We start from the raw sequence: 15,324 nt of genomic DNA on the forward strand, positions 1-15,324 counted from the left end.
GGGGAAAAAAGCGTACAATTCATAAGCCTGAGTGTGTTTGGAGTCATTTTTTCAGCAAAAAATGTCAAAAAGTCTCTGGTCCAGGCTTTTTATATGTAAATATCTGGATTTTACACCGTTGGACTGCACAAAACAGACAATTTGAAGATGCCAGCGTGGGCGTTAGGACCTTATTTTCTGTGCACATTGTGACTTTCATATACTTTCTTATTTTTTAGTCGTTTGTTTTGTTTTGGTTTTCTCTTTCTGTCTTCTTGCAAGCAATTTTAATTTTCTGCCATTGCATTGTCATTTTTATATTGTGTTTGGAGTCATTTTTTCAGCAGAAATGTCAAAAAGTCTCTGGTCCAGGCTTTTTATATGTAAATATCTGGATTTTACACTGTTGGACTGCACAAAACAGACAATTTGAAGATGCCAGCGTGAGCGTTAGGACCTTATTTTCTGTGCACATTGTGACTTTCATATACTTTCTCATTTTTTAGTCGTTTGTTTTGTTTTGGTTTTCTCTTTCTGTCTTCTTGCAAGCAATTTTAATTTTCTGCCATTGCATTGTCATTTTTATATTACCCCTTCACAGACTATTGTCAGTCCTGTTTGGATGATCTAGTGGGTGACACTTTTTTTGCAAGATTCCTGAGGGCTACAATGAAACAGACACTTGTCTCATCATTATGATCAGCTGGGAGAAAAAAAGAGAAAAAGAGCTTACAATTCATAAGCCTGGGTGTGTTTGGAGTCATTTTTTCAGCAGAAATGTCAAAAAGTCTCTGGTCCAGGCTTTTTATATGTAAATATCTGGATTTTACACCGTTGGACTGCACAAAACAGACAATTTGAAGATGCCAGCGTGGGCGTTAGGACCTTATTTTCTGTGCACATTGTGACTTTCATATACTTTCTTATTTTTTAGTCGTTTGTTTTGTTTTGGTTTTCTCTTTCTGTCTTCTTGCAAGCAATTTTAATTTTCTGCCATTGCATTGTCATTTTTATATTGTGTTTGGAGTCATTTTTTCAGCAGAAATGTCAAAAAGTCTCTGGTCCAGGCTTTTTATATGTAAATATTTGGATTTTACACTGTTTGACTGCACAAAACAGACAATTTGAAGATGCCAGCGTGGGCGTTACGACCTTATTTTCTGTGCACATTGTGTGACTTTATATACTTTCTTATTTTTTAGTCGTTTGTTTGGTTTTGGTTTTCTCTTTCTGTCTTCTTGCAAGCAATTTTAATTTTCTGCCATTGCATTGTCATTTTTATATTGTGTTTGGAGTCATTTTTTCAGCAAAAATGTCAAATACAGTCTCTGGTCCAGGCTTTTTATATGTAAATATCTGGATTTTACACTGTTGGACTGCACAAAACAGACAATTTGAAGATGCCAGCGTGGGCGTTAGGACCTTATTTTCTGTGCACATTGTGACTTTCATATACTTTCTTATTTTTTAGTCGTTTGTTTTGTTTTGGTTTTCTCTTTCTGTCTTCTTGCAAGCAATTTTAATTTTCTGCCATTGCATTGTCATTTTTATATTGTGTTTGGAGTCATTTTTTCAGCAGAAATGTCAAAAAGTCTCTGGTCCAGGCTTTTTATATGTAAATATTTGGATTTTACACTGTTTGACTGCACAAAACAGACAATTTGAAGATGCCAGCGTGGGCGTTACGACCTTATTTTCTGTGCACATTGTGTGACTTTATATACTTTCTTATTTTTTAGTCGTTTGTTTGGTTTTGGTTTTCTCTTTCTGTCTTCTTGCAAGCAATTTTAATTTTCTGCCATTGCATTGTCATTTTTATATTGTGTTTGGAGTCATTTTTTCAGCAAAAATGTCAAATACAGTCTCTGGTCCAGGCTTTTTATATGTAAATATCTGGATTTTACACTGTTGGACTGCACAAAACAGACAATTTGAAGATGCCAGCGTGGGCGTTAGGACCTTATTTTCTGTGCACATTGTGACTTTCATATACTTTCTTATTTTTTAGTCGTTTGTTTTGTTTTGGTTTTCTCTTTCTGTCTTCTTGCAAGCAATTTTAATTTTCTGCCATTGCATTGTCATTTTTATATTACCCCTTCACAGACTATTGTCAGTCCTGTTTGGATGATCTAGTGGGTGACACTTTTTTTGCAAGATTCCTGAGGGCTACAATGAAACAGACACTTGTCTCATCATTATGATCAGCTGGGAGAAAAAAAGAGAAAAAGAGCTTACAATTCATAAGCCTGAGTGTGTTTGGAGTCATTTTTTCAGCAGAAATGTCAAAAAGTCTCTGGTCCAGGCTTTTTATATGTAAATATCTGGATTTTACACTGTTGGACTGCACAAAACAGACAATTTGAAGATGCCAGCGTGGGCGTTAGGACCTTATTTTCTGTGCACATTGTGACTTTCATATACTTTATTTTTTAGTTGTTTGTTTTGTTTTGGTTTTCTCTTTCTGTTTTGTTTATTCCTTTGTTTGTCACAGTTCTTCCTTCTCCATTAATCAGAATCAGAATCAGAATTCCTTTATTTGTCCCGCAAATGGGGAAATTTCTTAGTCACAGCAGCCAAAGGACAGTATCACACTTAAACAATAATAAAAAGTAAAAAATAAACAATATAATAAGAGATAAGAGATAAGAAATAGAATTTAACTTGTATATACATAGTATTTACATTATGAACTTGGTATTTACAATATGACATAGTATTTATAATATGAACAGTAACACCTGTAACATATAAATATGAATTACCTGTGTAGGCTCATAGAAAATATTAGATGAGTGAATGTGGAACAGGGGTGCTGGGAATTGAGGGAAGACACAAGATAGTGCATTTGTGATTTGTATTCAATATGCCTTTATTGTTCTGTTATATGTTTGTTACGGCACTGTTCTATGTAATGATCGTGGCTATCTTTAGATTAAAATCAATAAAAAAAGACTCCTCCATCTCTCACATTATTCTAAAGCATGTAAGGTTTATCTACTAATTGCACTGTGGCAAGTTTTATATAATTTCCTGTTTTTACTTAACCTCTATTTCCCTCTGGCTGGTAAATACACACAGCTTTCTAGAATATCTGAAGAGCTTGATAAATCCTTGAATACAGCAGCTGGCATCCTTGGTGCTGCATTACTGCCATCTACTGGAGTTTTACTGTCACTTACAATGTCTTTCTCCCCCTTAACTGTACTCGATTCCAATTTTGCAAATTCTAATTCATTTTGTAGGGAAACACAAACTGGGACACTTCAACAGGACAGAGACACTGATGCTTTGTTTCTACAACGCCAAGCTTCTGTAATCTTGACACCTCTTCCTGCCTGTTGCTCATCTTCTTATCCCGATGGCATCTCCTTCTTGCAAGCAATTTTAATTTTCTGCCATTGCATTGTCATTTTTATATTACCCCTTCACAGACTATTGTCACTCCTGTTAGGATGATCTAGTGGGAAGATTCCTGAAGGCTACAATGAAACGGCCACTTGTCCCTATGGTTACACCACGAAAAATGTGTCAGTATTGAACAATTTCTCAAATACTGTTAATTTCCTTAAATAGCTTTGCAATTCAAACAATTTGTGGAGTCACTCCTGAGCTCCCTGGTCAATAAAAAATGGAAATGTTCTTTTTCACTTGCTGTAGAGCTCCATGTAACCAAGTTTATATGCCTTTATCATGACTGTTTAGTTAGTAATCAACAGTTTATCCTTTAAATATTTGCAAGGATATAACTTCATCAGTAAGGATGAACAAAGTGTGACTTGTTAACATGGTAAATCTTTATTTATGGGTCGCATCCTGTTTCAAGTAACAGTATCAATTTTGACATATTTACAGTTAAAGTACACTCAAAGAACATTGGAATGTCAAAAAATACAAAAACAAATACATTAATCCATAAAACTCAAAATACAAAAAGTGACGAGTTCAAAAATAAAGATCTAAAAGGAATGAATCTGAACTGCATATGATCCGATTGTATGGGGAAATAAAGTGAATTTGGTCAAAAGGGGTTGGGGGGGGGGACACTCCAGGCTGATTTTCAACAGTAAACTTTAAACTTTATTACACTACTTCTGAACGCTAGCTAGCAGCAATAGAAAGCGGCCTAGTCCACTTCCTCCATTCTGGATGTGTCGTCATCGTCCCCTTCAAGAGGGGGCATGTCCTCAGTGGGAGCAGAGGTGACGTCCTCTGGTGTCATATCATCTTCATCGATACCTAAAAGAGGAAGGAAGTAGATTATGAGTCAGTGAAGATAACTATATAATCATTTTATTAACACAATAAATGTCACAAATGCTTTACACTGTGTCAATAAACACAGATACTCACCAAGACCCAGCTTGATCATTCTGTAGATGCGATTGGAGTGTGTCTGAGGGTCATCCAAAGTAAATCCTGAAGAGAGCAGGGCAGTCTCAAAGAGCAGGATGACCAGATCCTTCACAGACTTGTCGTTCTTATCGGCCTCGGCCTTTTGCCTCAGTGTCTCCACGATGGGGTGGTCGGGGTTGATCTCCAGGTGTTTTTTAGCAGCCATGTAGCCCATGGTGGAGTTGTCCCTCAGAGCCTGGGCCTTCATGATCCTCTCCATGTTGGCCGTCCAGCCGTAAGTGCTGGTGACGATGCAGCAGGGGGAAGAGACCAGGCGGTTGGAGACTGTGACCTGTGGGGGTGAACAACACTTAATACCATTTTCACTCTTACACCTCAGACTTGTTTTATTGCTCTAATTTATTCATCTTCTCACCTTTTCCACCTTCTTTTCCAAGATGTCCTTCATGATCTTGCACAGGTTCTCGAACTGAGCCTTCTTCTCCTCCTGCTTCTTCTTCTCTTCATCATCTTCAGGCAGCTCCAGGCCTTCCTTGGTCACTGAAACCAGGTTCTTGCCCTCGAACTCCTTCAACTGCTGGACGCAGTACTCATCGATGGGCTCGATCATGTAAATGACCTCAAGGCCGGCTTTGCGAAGGCGCTCCACGAAGGCAGAGTTAGCCACCTGGTCTTTGGTCTCACCTACATTACAGACATGGTAATGTTGTCACACATCTATATAACATCACATTAATTAATAAATTAAGTTCACTTTAAAATGCTTTTTAATTTACTCTAACAGATGAAGAGCATCCTCACCAGTGATGTAGTAGATGTGTTTCTGGCTGTCCTTCATACGTGTGACGTAGTCCTTAAGGGAAACCATCTCATCTCCAGAAGCGGAGGTGTAGTAGCGCAGCAGCTCAGACAGCTTCTTTCTGTTTTGGGCATCCTCGTGGATGCCAAGCTGAAAGACAAACAAAACTGAAAGTCAGTAAAATGCACATGAAAAAAGTTGCATCAGTAGGCACCATTTTAGTTGAAATCTAGTTCTGGCAAAAATGACATTATTTTTATATTAACTAGACCATTTTTAATCTGTAAATACACTGAAATTAGTCTATAAATATGGCAGAATCAATTGGCTGCAACTGGCAGACCACATTTAGCCCAGAAGCAAACCTCAAAGTGGCCCTAAAATGTAATGAATGACAAAATACGGAAGCTATGTGTATGTATGTCTCACACACATCTGCTTTTGGTGTGCCTGGGTCAGATGTGTGACCAAAAAGTTTATCTTATTTCTAAAGTGACAGAGGATAACAGTGAGATTTTTCACTGATTGCGTTTCTTAAAAAAAAGGTTGCTGAAAATGTCATATGGCCCAGTTGAATTTGAAACTGTTAGCCCTGCCATAAGGTGTGAACATTGATAAGTGGAGTGCCTCCATTTAAACAGAAGATGGCAGTAATGAGCTCCAAAAAAGTGACTCAAAGCAGCTTTACATTGGGACAATATGGCCACAGGATCAGACAGATGGCTACTGTGTAAAAGGTCAGAGGAACTAATAGTCATCAATTAAAATTCCTTGTGAAGCTTTGCACTCTGACCAAAAGTAAGCTCCATGCTGCTGACACAGGACGGACAACATTTTAACAGTGTTTCAAACCAGGTGCAAGATGAGGACACTAACCTTGATGTTCTTGGAGAACTGCTCGTAGCACTTTTTGTAGTTGTCCTTGTCCTCTGCGAGTTCAGTGAAGAGCTCCAGGCACTTCTTGACCAGGTTCTTGCGGATGACCTTCAGGATCTTGCTCTGCTGCAGCATCTCTCTGGAGATGTTCAGGGGCAAATCCTCAGAGTCCACCACACCCTTGATGAAATCTGACAGGACAGATAAAGACACCCTGGTTAGCAATATATTTAAATTCTGGAGATGATATGTTATGAATAAATTGTATAAGCTAGTAATCCAACTATTGGGCATATACTCACTGAGGTACTCAGGGATGAGCTCATCGCAGTTGTCCATGATGAAGACCCTGCGGACGTACAGCTTGATGTTGTTCTTCTTCTTTTTGTTCTCGAAGAGGTCGAAGGGAGCGCGACGAGGCACAAAGAGCAGGGCGCGAAATTCCAGCTGACCCTCTACTGAAAAGTGCTGTGAGGAAAAACAGTTTTGTAGGTCAGATATCAGGTCCCTTTTCAAATCTGATTATATTACTTGTACTATAATAAACCAACTTGGACTTCTTTCAAGTGAATAAAAATCATGATGAGACTTACCTTGACAGCCAGGTGGTCCTCCCAGTCATTGGTAAGACTCTTGTAGAACTCTCCATACTCCTCATTAGTGATGTCGTCAGGATTGCGGGTCCACAGGGGTTTGGTCTTGTTCAGCTCTTCCTGGTCAATGTACTTCTCCTTGATCTTCTTCTTCTTCTTCTTTTTTTCACAAGACTTGTCGTGGTCGTGGTCGTGGTCGTGCTCCTCGTCGGACCCGACATCCTCAATCTCGGGCTTGTCCTCGTCCTTGTCCTCCTCTTCGTCCTTGTCTTTCTCCTTCTCCGCCTCCTCCTCTGCCTCGTCGTCACTCACCTCCTTGTCACGCTCTTTCTCCACCTGGATAAAAAGAAAAGAACTCAAATCACCGGTCATCATTTTTTAATTTTTTTTTTGCAGTTTATTAGACACTTTAAATGAGTACTTACAAAGAGTGTGATTGGATAGCCGATGAACTGTGAGTGTTTTTTCACAATTTCTTTGACTCGTCGTTCCTCGAGGTATTCTGACTGGTCTTCTTTCAAGTGCAGGATCACCCTGGTGCCACGCCCCATAGGCTCAGCTATATGGAGAAAAGATGTGTCAGTGCAAGTCAAGGATAACGCTGGTACCAATTACCAATAAAACAATATTATCAATTAGCAACAAAGCTTTTAGATTACTCACAGGTGTCCACTTTAACTGTGAAGGAGCCTCCAGCAGATGATTCCCAGGCGTACTGTTCGTCATCATTGTGCTTAGTAATCACCGTCACCTTCTCAGCCACGAGGTAGGCCGAGTAGAAACCCACACCAAACTGACCAATCATGGAGATGTCGGCTCCAGCCTGCAGAGCCTCCATGAAAGCCTTGGTGCCAGACTTGGCGATTGTGCCAAGGTTGTTGATCAGGTCAGCCTTGGTCATGCCGATACCTGTGTCAATCAGGGTCAGGGTGCGCTCCTCTTTGTTGGGAATGAGTTCGATTTTGAGGTCTTTGCCAGTGTCTAGCTTGGTGGGGTCAGTGAGACTTTCATAGCGGATTTTGTCCAGGGCCTGGAGGACAAAAAGAGTCCATTAATGGAAAGTTTTGTAATAAATTTAAATCAGTACGTGTCATTTTCCAATTCCTTGATTATCAGCATATAACTCTGTATCACAGCCACTTCATATGACAACACCTCCCCTCTAAAACAAACTCAATTAACATCTTTAACAGAACATGAGATTAAGGAATTAGCCTCAGACTAATACTATGACAAACTTACATCTGAGGAGTTGGAGATAAGCTCCCGGAGGAAGATCTCTTTGTTGGAGTAGAAAGTGTTGATGATCAGGGACATCAGCTGAGCGATCTCAGCCTGGAATGCAAAGGTCTCGGCCTCCTCCTCCATCGGTTGGTCGTGCGATTCAGGCATCTTAAGGAAAGCATGTTACATTATTTTTCTTATTCTGGATTCAGGACATGCACACTGTATATCATGGACTACAAATGCAAACACACAAAATAAACAGTGCTGCCTATCAGCTGGCACCATGTGTCTCACCAAAGCACCAAGCACAAATGCCTACACAATTATATAAATTAAATTTGGGGACCACATAACGTTGGACGCTTTTGTACCACTTACATCTGCCCCAATTATTGTATTCCTTTCATCTATTGTTTTGCAGTTAAACAGGCGTGCTATGGACCTGTGTCACGTTCATTGTTCTGTGGATCGGCTGCAGCACAGTGAGTCACTAGGCTGTCACATCGACAACAACCACTGCCAATCATCCTCGGGTGAGGGCTGGGTGATATGGCCTTGAAATAATATTGCCATAATTTGACCAAATACCTTGATATTGATATCGTATTGTTTTTTTTGAGATTGTTGATATAATGTGGGTAAAGAAAAGTATTAGAACAAGTAGAACAGGTCAGGTAAGTTCAGGAAAAAAACATTTGTCATATCACGATTTATCCAAAATCTAAGACAATATATATTCTCATATCACAATAATGATATAGTACTGATTTCCCAGCCCTACCCTCTGGTAAAATGCAAGTACCTTAAGTTACACCTTACCAGATATCAGAATCAAATCAATGCCACCACAAATTACCGGTATGTTAAGAGTTTAATCAAAACCTCTGACAAAATCTTATTCATCAACTGTCAGTGCCATTATCAAAATGCAATCAATTGTCTCTGTCATTTGAAATAGCGCTGAGGTCTGCATCAGTAATGAAAGCTTATGTGTGAGCCTGTATCACTTGTGCAGGCAGGTGGTGTGACAGACGGTCCAGCTCTGCCCACTGCTCCACCTTCCTGTAATCCATTTTGCCTGCTTATACCTTCATGCAGGCTAAACAACACAAGTTTTATTTCATATTAAAAGTGTGAAAAGTGAATTGTACTCAGCTGATTTAATCTAAGATTCTTAGGTTGCACTTTTTGATGAATTTCTGTATTTCAAAACACACAAATATCGTCACAGGGCGATTACAGTCACTGTCACCTTGTCCTGCTGCAACTGCCATGATTAGTTATTGGTTGATCAGACAGGAGCACATGGCCAGAACCGCATATCAGCACCAGGACTAATGACTCCACCTGCCGGTTTCCCAGGCGCAATGCACGTTTCTAGAAGGTACCAAGAGGCGAGCAGAACTCTCTGGTAGTTTCCATAGGAATCGAAAGCTCCTCCTCTTAAACCATCATCATGGGGAGATTTTTAGTGAATGATGGCCCCCAGCCCTCCCCCCTGTACTTCACCGATCACTGTGACAGCTGCGGACTGAAAATCTGAGAATAAGCTCCCCCTGCTCAGGAAATCTGATTTAGCTTCATTAAATTGCGCGCCTGCTTAAAGATAATTCCTGCCTGACAAGTGCACCTCGAACGCACCATGTGGCCGCTCGTCTCCCAGCTCACTCGGAGCGACGCACTGGCAGCTAATGTGGATGAAGCCGGTTAGTTGCCAAGATGGTGCAAAAAAAAAAAAAAAAAGTTTTGACATAAGCAAACAAGGCTGATGTGCCAGAGAAATCACTTTGCCACAAACATTAATGTAAAACTGTGGGGGGAAAAAAATCCCAATCCTCATACTGTCATGAGCTGATTATAACACGGTGTACATTTACAAGACTCGGATATTTTCACTCAAGTCATCCCAATTTACATGCAGGAAAATCAGAATATTTTATCACTGTCATAATAAAATAATATAAAATATCTGCTAAGCTTTGCAACTACACAGCTAATATTGGCTAAGATAATCAATAAATGTTAGTGTGTACATGCTATTCTAGCAGTTGTCATCTCTGTGGTGCGTTTTATTCTATAATATATATTTAATTTCTTTACCTTGGTCCTCAGTGACTCGATGCCCCCGTTAAGAAGTGTATGACCGTCGGCTCGCTCGCAGACTGTCCGGCTGCAGGGCTGTCTGGTGCGGACTGGACTGCTTTAGTACCCTCACTGACCGTTCGAGAAATCCCGACCTGAGCTTCCAGAACCGTCTGGAATCTTCCCCCCTACCGCTCTGTGGTGAGCGCCGATAGGCCCGGTGAGCTGTCAATCATTATCTGTGCACACGCCTCTCTTACGTTCTCAGCTGTGGAAGGGGGGGGGGGGGGGGGGCGGGGCTTAAGAGCTGCGTGAAGGAAGGCGTGCGGCAGCGTCAAAAGTGAAACATGCGGTGCCGACTGAAAATTCCAGAATAAAGTCGATAAATCAGAGTTATTCCACCTGGATTTATCAATATCCATTCCCCCAACCAATCAAAGTGATGGAAATCCAGCATGCAGTAGACTGAATAAGCAAGATGGGCTTGATTTCTAAATAGATTTTATTACAAATTTGAATACATTTCATAAAAAAATGTAACAGTTACAAAAAAGGGACATAAGCCAAATTCCCAGTGGCTTTATATCACTCTTCATTGTTGTCAGTAGTTTTATCTAAGCAGCTTATATGATGTAGACTAAGCCACATTGTGGCCTACATTAATTCCATTAATTAACTTCTGTTGACTAGTTAATACTGTTGTTGTAATAGGTTGTGTTAGAATGAAATGTCGATTTGAAGAAGCGATACATCTTACAAAAATAAAAATGAATAAAGGCAGTAAAGATTGTAGGCTACTAAGTCTTTAGTCGACTTCCTCCATTCTTGATGTGTCATCGTCTCCCTCCAAGACTGGCATATCTTCATCAGTGGGCTGAATGAGGTCCTCGACTGCAGAATCATCGTCATCAATGCCTGTGAACAAGAATGCATCGATTAGCAACTGAAGCAACTTAAAGTGTATAATAAACAGATTATTCCCGTGATGTCGGATGTCAGGGAGAAGAAAACGTACCAAGACCCAGCTTGATCATTCTGTAGATGCGGTTCGCATGCGTCTGAGGGTCCTCCAGTGTGAATCCTGAAGACAGCAGCGCAGTCTCGAACAGGAGGATGACCAGGTCCTTCACAGCCTTATCGTTCTTGTCAGCCTCGGCCTTCTCCCTCAAGGTCTCAACGATTGGATGCAGAGGGTTGATCTCAAGGTGTTTCTTAGCTGTCATGTAGCCCATGGTGGAGTTATCTCTCAGGGCCTGAGACTTCATGATCCTCTCCATGTTGGCTGTCCAGCCGTAGGTGCTGGTGACGATGCAGCATGGGGAAGCCACCAAGCGGTTGGAGACTGTGACCTGTCAATGAGATGTTATATGATCTTCATGATCAAACACAATTGGCCATACTACTTTATATTAGTATGATCGTATTGAAACATTAAAATATATGATATCATTTTTCTGCCATTACCTTTTCAATCTTCTTGTCAAGGATGTCCTTCATGATCTTGCAAAGGTTTTCAAATTTATTTTTGAGCTCATCCAGCTTCTTCTTCTCGTCATCATCTTCAGGCAGCTCCAGGCCTTCCTTGGTCACTGAAACCAGGTTCTTGCCATCATACTCCTTCAGCTGCTGGACGCAGTACTCGTCGATGGGCTCGATCATGTAAATGACCTCAAGGCCGGCTTTGCGAAGGCGCTCCACGAAGGCAGAGTTAGCCACCTGGTCTTTGGTCTCACCTGTGAAAGTTGATGTAAATTCATTGAATCATTATTACTGAATCACTTCTAAGAAAACATTTAAGCAAAAGTATAAAAAGAAGAAAAAAAAAGAAATCAAGATGAATAGCTCACCTGTGATGTAGTAGATGTGCTTCTGGTTGTCCTTCATGCGAGAAACATAGTCCTTCAGGGAAACCATCTCATCTCCAGAGGCTGAGGTGTAGTAGCGAAGCAGATCAGACAACTTCTTCCTGTTCTGAGAGTCTTCATGGATGCCGAGCTGAAACATGAAATGGTGTGTTATTAATCCTGAGCATTAAATGCGAAATTCAAATATATCCATCTGATGGATTTGAGTTAAAGAAACATCATAAGATGGATCATCCTACCTTGATGTTCTTGGAGAACTGTTCGTAGTACTTTTTGTAGTTTTCCTTGTCCTCGGAGAGTTCAGTGAAGAGCTCCAGGCACTTCTTGACCAGGTTCTTGCGGATGACCTTCAGGATCTTGCTCTGCTGCAGCATCTCTCTGGAGATGTTCAGGGGCAGATCCTCAGAGTCCACCACACCCTTGATGAAATCTAAGCGGAAAAAATACAGACTACTTAGCCTTCCAAAGCCAAATGCAATAATGCTACTAATAATTTTGACTTATAAGCGCTAGACTGCATAGTTTTGAGGCCTTTAGTCTCTTGGATCGGACCAAGAAATTGTATGTGAATGATTATTAATACAAGTTACTTACTGAGGTACTCTGGAATCAGATCTTCACAGTTGTCCATGATGAAGACCCTGCGCACGTACAGCTTGATGTTGTTCTTCTTCTTTTTGTTCTCAAAGAGGTCGAATGAAGCCCTTCTGGGTACGAAGAGCAAGGCACGGAACTCCAGCTGTCCCTCCACTGAGAAATGCTGCAGGGACAAGAAAGAAATATTAATTCACCGGTTTAAAAAAAGCACTACACTTAGTGATAATAAAAGTTGGAAAGAGGTAGTTCGGATGCATGTTAATCAGCAGTAGACTTAGCTTACCTTGACAGCCAGGTGGTCCTCCCAATCGTTGGTGAGACTCTTGTAGAACTCTCCGTACTCTTCATTGGTGATGTCGTCAGGGTTACGGGTCCAGATTGGCTTGGTCTTGTTCAGCTCCTGAGCGTCGATGTACTTCTCCTTGACCTTCTTCTTCCTCTTGTTCTTGCTTTCCTTTGTGTCCTCATCCTCGTCAGAGCCCACGTCCTCAATCTTAGGTTTGTCCTTGTTCTCGGCGTCGTCCTTCTCAACTTCCTCTTCCTTCTCTCCCTCTTCAAGGTCCACCTCTTTCTCCCTGGTCTTCTCCACCTTGAATATATAATATAGTGCGTCAATATCATTTATTATTAGGTTTTAAGACGGCAAACTCGTATTGCTAATGAAACCCAGAACTTACGTAAAGTGTGATAGGGTAACCAATGAACTGTGAGTGCTTCTTCACAACTTCCTTGATGCGCTTCTCCTCACAGTATTCTGTCTGATCTTCTTTGAGGTGAAGGATGACTTTTGTGCCTCTGCCGATGGGCTCTCCTAAAAGATGATAAAAGCACAGCCCAGCAATCAGTAAAATTATTCATCATGCAAATTATTGAGCAATGATTATTTTAGTAATTGAGGAAATCGAACTCACCGGTGTCTGGTTTGACTGTGAATGACCCTCCAGCTGCTGACTCCCAGATGTACTGCTCGTCATCATTGTGCTTGGTGATGACCGTCACCTTGTCAGCCACAAGGTAGGCAGAGTAGAAACCAACACCAAACTGACCGATCATGGAGATGTCAGCTCCAGCCTGCAAGGCCTCCATGAAAGCCTTGGTGCCGGACTTGGCGATTGTGCCCAGGTTGTTGATCAGGTCAGCCTTGGTCATGCCGATACCTGTGTCAATCATGGTCAGTGTGCGAGCGTGCAGGTCAGGCTTGACTTCAATCTTCAGATCCTTGCAGGACTCAAGCCTGCTGGGGTCTGTCAGGCTTTCATATCTGATTTTGTCCAAGGCCTGTCCGGAAGAGATAAGCTCGTTAGATTACTTTCATTTACGTGCACATGAAGGCTGCTTACATGTAAAAAACAAAAAAAAAAAACAAAGATAGATGTGGTGATAAATTGCTGATTTTACTTACATCTGAGGAGTTGGAGATAAGCTCTCTAAGGAAGATCTCTTTGTTGGAGTAGAAGGTGTTGATAATAAGGGACATAAGCTGAGCGATCTCAGCCTGGAAGGCGAAGGTCTCCACATCCTCCTCCGTGACATGTCCAGCTTTCTCAGGCATCTAAAGGAAAGCAAGATATATTATGTTTACTCAAATCTTATTCTCACTTCATAATTATACTTCTCGTGGTTAAATAGCGATGTGCTGTAAAAGTAAACTTTTAATCTACACTTTACATATCTTGGAAATCGTGTTCTGCTGTTATATGTGCAATCTCTTTCTCCCCCTTCTTAAAGAGAGCCTCGTGGCTCGAGGAGGGCAGCTACTGCTGATGGCAGACGAACACATGTTACTTCTGTCAATCAAACACTTGCCATTTGGCTAATGGGTGGAGTTCTGATGCTTTCCCCAACCCCCAATTGCTTCACCATGTGTCATTTAACACCTTTAGGTTAAAGTAAGGATCAGCAGCTAGAAATTCAAACGTGGGAGAAAAAACTACATTTGGCTTTTAACAGCATTAAACATCTGTTGTAGTATCCCTGTAGCAACATGTCTTCAGGACAATCAGGTTATAAAAGCTCATGATTAACAGACCACACAAAAGTTAGCATCTTTGTCATTCTATTGTATTCAAACATTAACCCGACACCTTTAATGTTGTCTGATGCTAACTCTCCACCAACATGTGAAACTGCTGTATCTGCTCTTTGTGCCAACCGGTTTTTCTCACCCGCCATTGCTCTCACACTCAGGGTCACCCTGCTTGCCATGTGCTCCTTGCATGTTGCAGTCTCACTTGGATACTGTTCCCAAAGAGGCTGTTCTGCCACACTACAAATAACTGATATTGTGGAGCTAAATTAAGTGTACTTCTAAATCTGTTGCAAGGATTCTTGCTGTTCTGCCTCTGCTCCTAACATTAAAGCACCCATTATACTGGTAATTTTACAGTTTTTTTCTTTTTTTTAAAGCAAAAATTAGCTGTATTTGATTCTAGGTGTTCCCATCTTACCTTGAATATCCTCTTTTTCACTTCTAGAAGATAGTTTTCAAATGTATCACTGAGCTTCTATTCCTGAAGAGCTCCGAATGTGGGCTTTCGCTGCTGCTGCTGCTGCTCCTGTGGGCAGTGAGTCCAAGTGGGTATAGTTTCTCTGCAGAATCCCAGGACAGGCCGCTGTCTTTTTATACTCAAGGAGGGGTTTCTAGAAGCTCCCATTCAGAAGCTTCCAGAAGATACGTTCACTACGGTGAGGGAGGCGTCGAGGAAAGGCTGGGAAAGGGGGGGGGGGGGGGGGGCGGCGTGCGATACACCAGAGCCCTAAAGTTTATGTGCCCTTATAGGGTTGCAGAGTCACAAGGAGTGCCTGTCACTCACAGTGAGAGCTTTCCTGATAGCTTGTCTAGCCCTTAGGCCCCATACCCCCCTGCAAGCATCACAGCTGTGCAGGGCCTTTACTATCAGCTGCTGTCGTGGTGCCTCATTGGACACACACACATACCAGAGGGCTTCCTATG

At 41.3% G+C, this 15,324-nt stretch overlaps 2 protein-coding genes across 2 annotated transcripts; both read right to left on the reverse strand.

Annotated features, from left to right (window-relative positions):
* Positions 1-3,751: 3,751 nt before the first annotated feature.
* On the reverse strand, positions 3,752-10,091 carry hsp90aa1.2 (heat shock protein 90, alpha (cytosolic), class A member 1, tandem duplicate 2). The gene is made up of 11 exons (XM_073492664.1): positions 9,928-10,091; positions 7,843-7,992; positions 7,264-7,630; positions 7,026-7,159; positions 6,601-6,936; positions 6,310-6,475; positions 6,008-6,198; positions 5,134-5,281; positions 4,748-5,016; positions 4,330-4,663; positions 3,752-4,215 (listed from the first exon to the last, which is right to left on the reverse strand). The coding sequence occupies exons 2-11, from the start codon at positions 7,990-7,992 to the stop codon at positions 4,103-4,105; spliced, it is 2,208 nt and encodes a 735-aa protein (XP_073348765.1). The 5' UTR covers positions 9,928-10,091; the 3' UTR covers positions 3,752-4,102.
* Positions 10,092-10,393: 302 nt separating this feature from the next.
* On the reverse strand, positions 10,394-14,967 carry hsp90aa1.1 (heat shock protein 90, alpha (cytosolic), class A member 1, tandem duplicate 1). Its single transcript, XM_073492539.1, has 11 exons — positions 14,819-14,967; positions 13,774-13,923; positions 13,283-13,649; positions 13,049-13,182; positions 12,655-12,960; positions 12,369-12,534; positions 12,014-12,204; positions 11,757-11,904; positions 11,374-11,642; positions 10,925-11,258; positions 10,394-10,824 (listed from the first exon to the last, which is right to left on the reverse strand). Exons 2-11 carry the CDS (start codon positions 13,921-13,923, stop codon positions 10,715-10,717), a joined length of 2,175 nt encoding a protein of 724 aa, XP_073348640.1. The 5' UTR covers positions 14,819-14,967; the 3' UTR covers positions 10,394-10,714.
* Positions 14,968-15,324: the final 357 nt, after the last annotated feature.

Source organism: Pagrus major, chromosome 22, assembly GCF_040436345.1.
Source record: "Pagrus major chromosome 22, Pma_NU_1.0".
In the NCBI taxonomy this organism is placed as follows: domain Eukaryota; kingdom Metazoa; phylum Chordata; class Actinopteri; order Spariformes; family Sparidae; genus Pagrus; species Pagrus major.

Bases quoted from the DNA above. Each gene is read 5' to 3' on its own strand.
- hsp90aa1.2 (XM_073492664.1), bottom strand. From the start codon at position 7,992: ATGCCTGAATCGCACGACCAACCGATGGAGGAGGAGGCCGAGACCTTT. The intron at 6,937-7,025 runs GTAAGTACTCAT...CTTTTTATCCAG, and splicing joins GCTATCCAATCACACTCTTT to GTGGAGAAAGAGCGTGACAA. The intron at 5,282-6,007 runs GTTAGTGTCCTC...TTTGTCTTTCAG, and splicing joins AGTTCTCCAAGAACATCAAG to CTTGGCATCCACGAGGATGC.
- hsp90aa1.1 (XM_073492539.1), bottom strand. From the start codon at position 13,923: ATGCCTGAGAAAGCTGGACATGTCACGGAGGAGGATGTGGAGACCTTC. The intron at 12,961-13,048 runs GTAAGTTCTGGG...TATATATTCAAG, and splicing joins GTTACCCTATCACACTTTAC to GTGGAGAAGACCAGGGAGAA. The intron at 12,535-12,654 runs GTAAGCTAAGTC...TTGTCCCTGCAG, and splicing joins AGGACCACCTGGCTGTCAAG to CATTTCTCAGTGGAGGGACA.